We start from the raw sequence: 567 nt of genomic DNA, 5'->3' as shown, positions 1-567 counted from the left end.
TGTTGCTCAACAGGGAGCTGTGTGATGGAAAATCTTAGTCTTATCCAAACTGACTTATCTGTGAACAAAACTTCCGTCTGTCCTACAGGTTCCTTACACATTTTATTTGGTAACAGTTCACTCAGACCAGTCCCCTTTCTGTTGTAGCTGGCTATCCATCTGGTGTCATTGCTGTTGGAATCGTTCAGTGCAGGACACAATGGTCTGGATGATCGTATCATCCAGTTCATAACTACCAATGCTTTTGTTCAACCCGTCATCGGATTGGCCCACTCTCCGCTGTTGCGAGGACAAGCATTGGGGGCTATGTTACGTCTCATGCGCGCAATTGGTCGACGCGCGATTCGAAGTGGGCAGGAGCAAGGTGGAATCATGACGGTGGGTCTCGCCGCTGTGCAGTTGTCTACTTTAACGTTTAAAACAAATTCATTGAAGTATTTTTTAGGTGATTATCGGGAGCGGTGAGCATGTCTCAACAAGTGCTAGTTCTGGTGATTAGTCTCGTAGCGATGACATAAGCTGAAAGCATCTTTTCCACAGTTAGTGGCTATCTTCTATCTTTAGCTT

The 567-nt window shown here is 45.7% G+C and overlaps 1 protein-coding gene across 1 annotated transcript; it reads left to right on the top strand.

The window, feature by feature from the left end:
* Positions 1-147: 147 nt before the first annotated feature.
* Positions 148-378, top strand: T265_16245 (hypothetical protein; the record flags this gene model as incomplete). Its single annotated transcript, XM_009179817.1, has 1 exon — positions 148-378. A coding segment is annotated over one exon (231 nt), but the record flags the coding sequence as incomplete, so codon positions are not given.
* Between the last annotated feature and the right edge of the window lie 189 nt (positions 379-567).

Source organism: Opisthorchis viverrini, assembly GCF_000715545.1.
Source record: "Opisthorchis viverrini unplaced genomic scaffold opera_v5_9015, whole genome shotgun sequence".
NCBI lineage: Eukaryota > Metazoa > Platyhelminthes > Trematoda > Opisthorchiida > Opisthorchiidae > Opisthorchis > Opisthorchis viverrini.
Note: the sequence above shows the minus strand (reverse complement) of the source record. Positions and strands in the feature narration are given on the sequence as shown.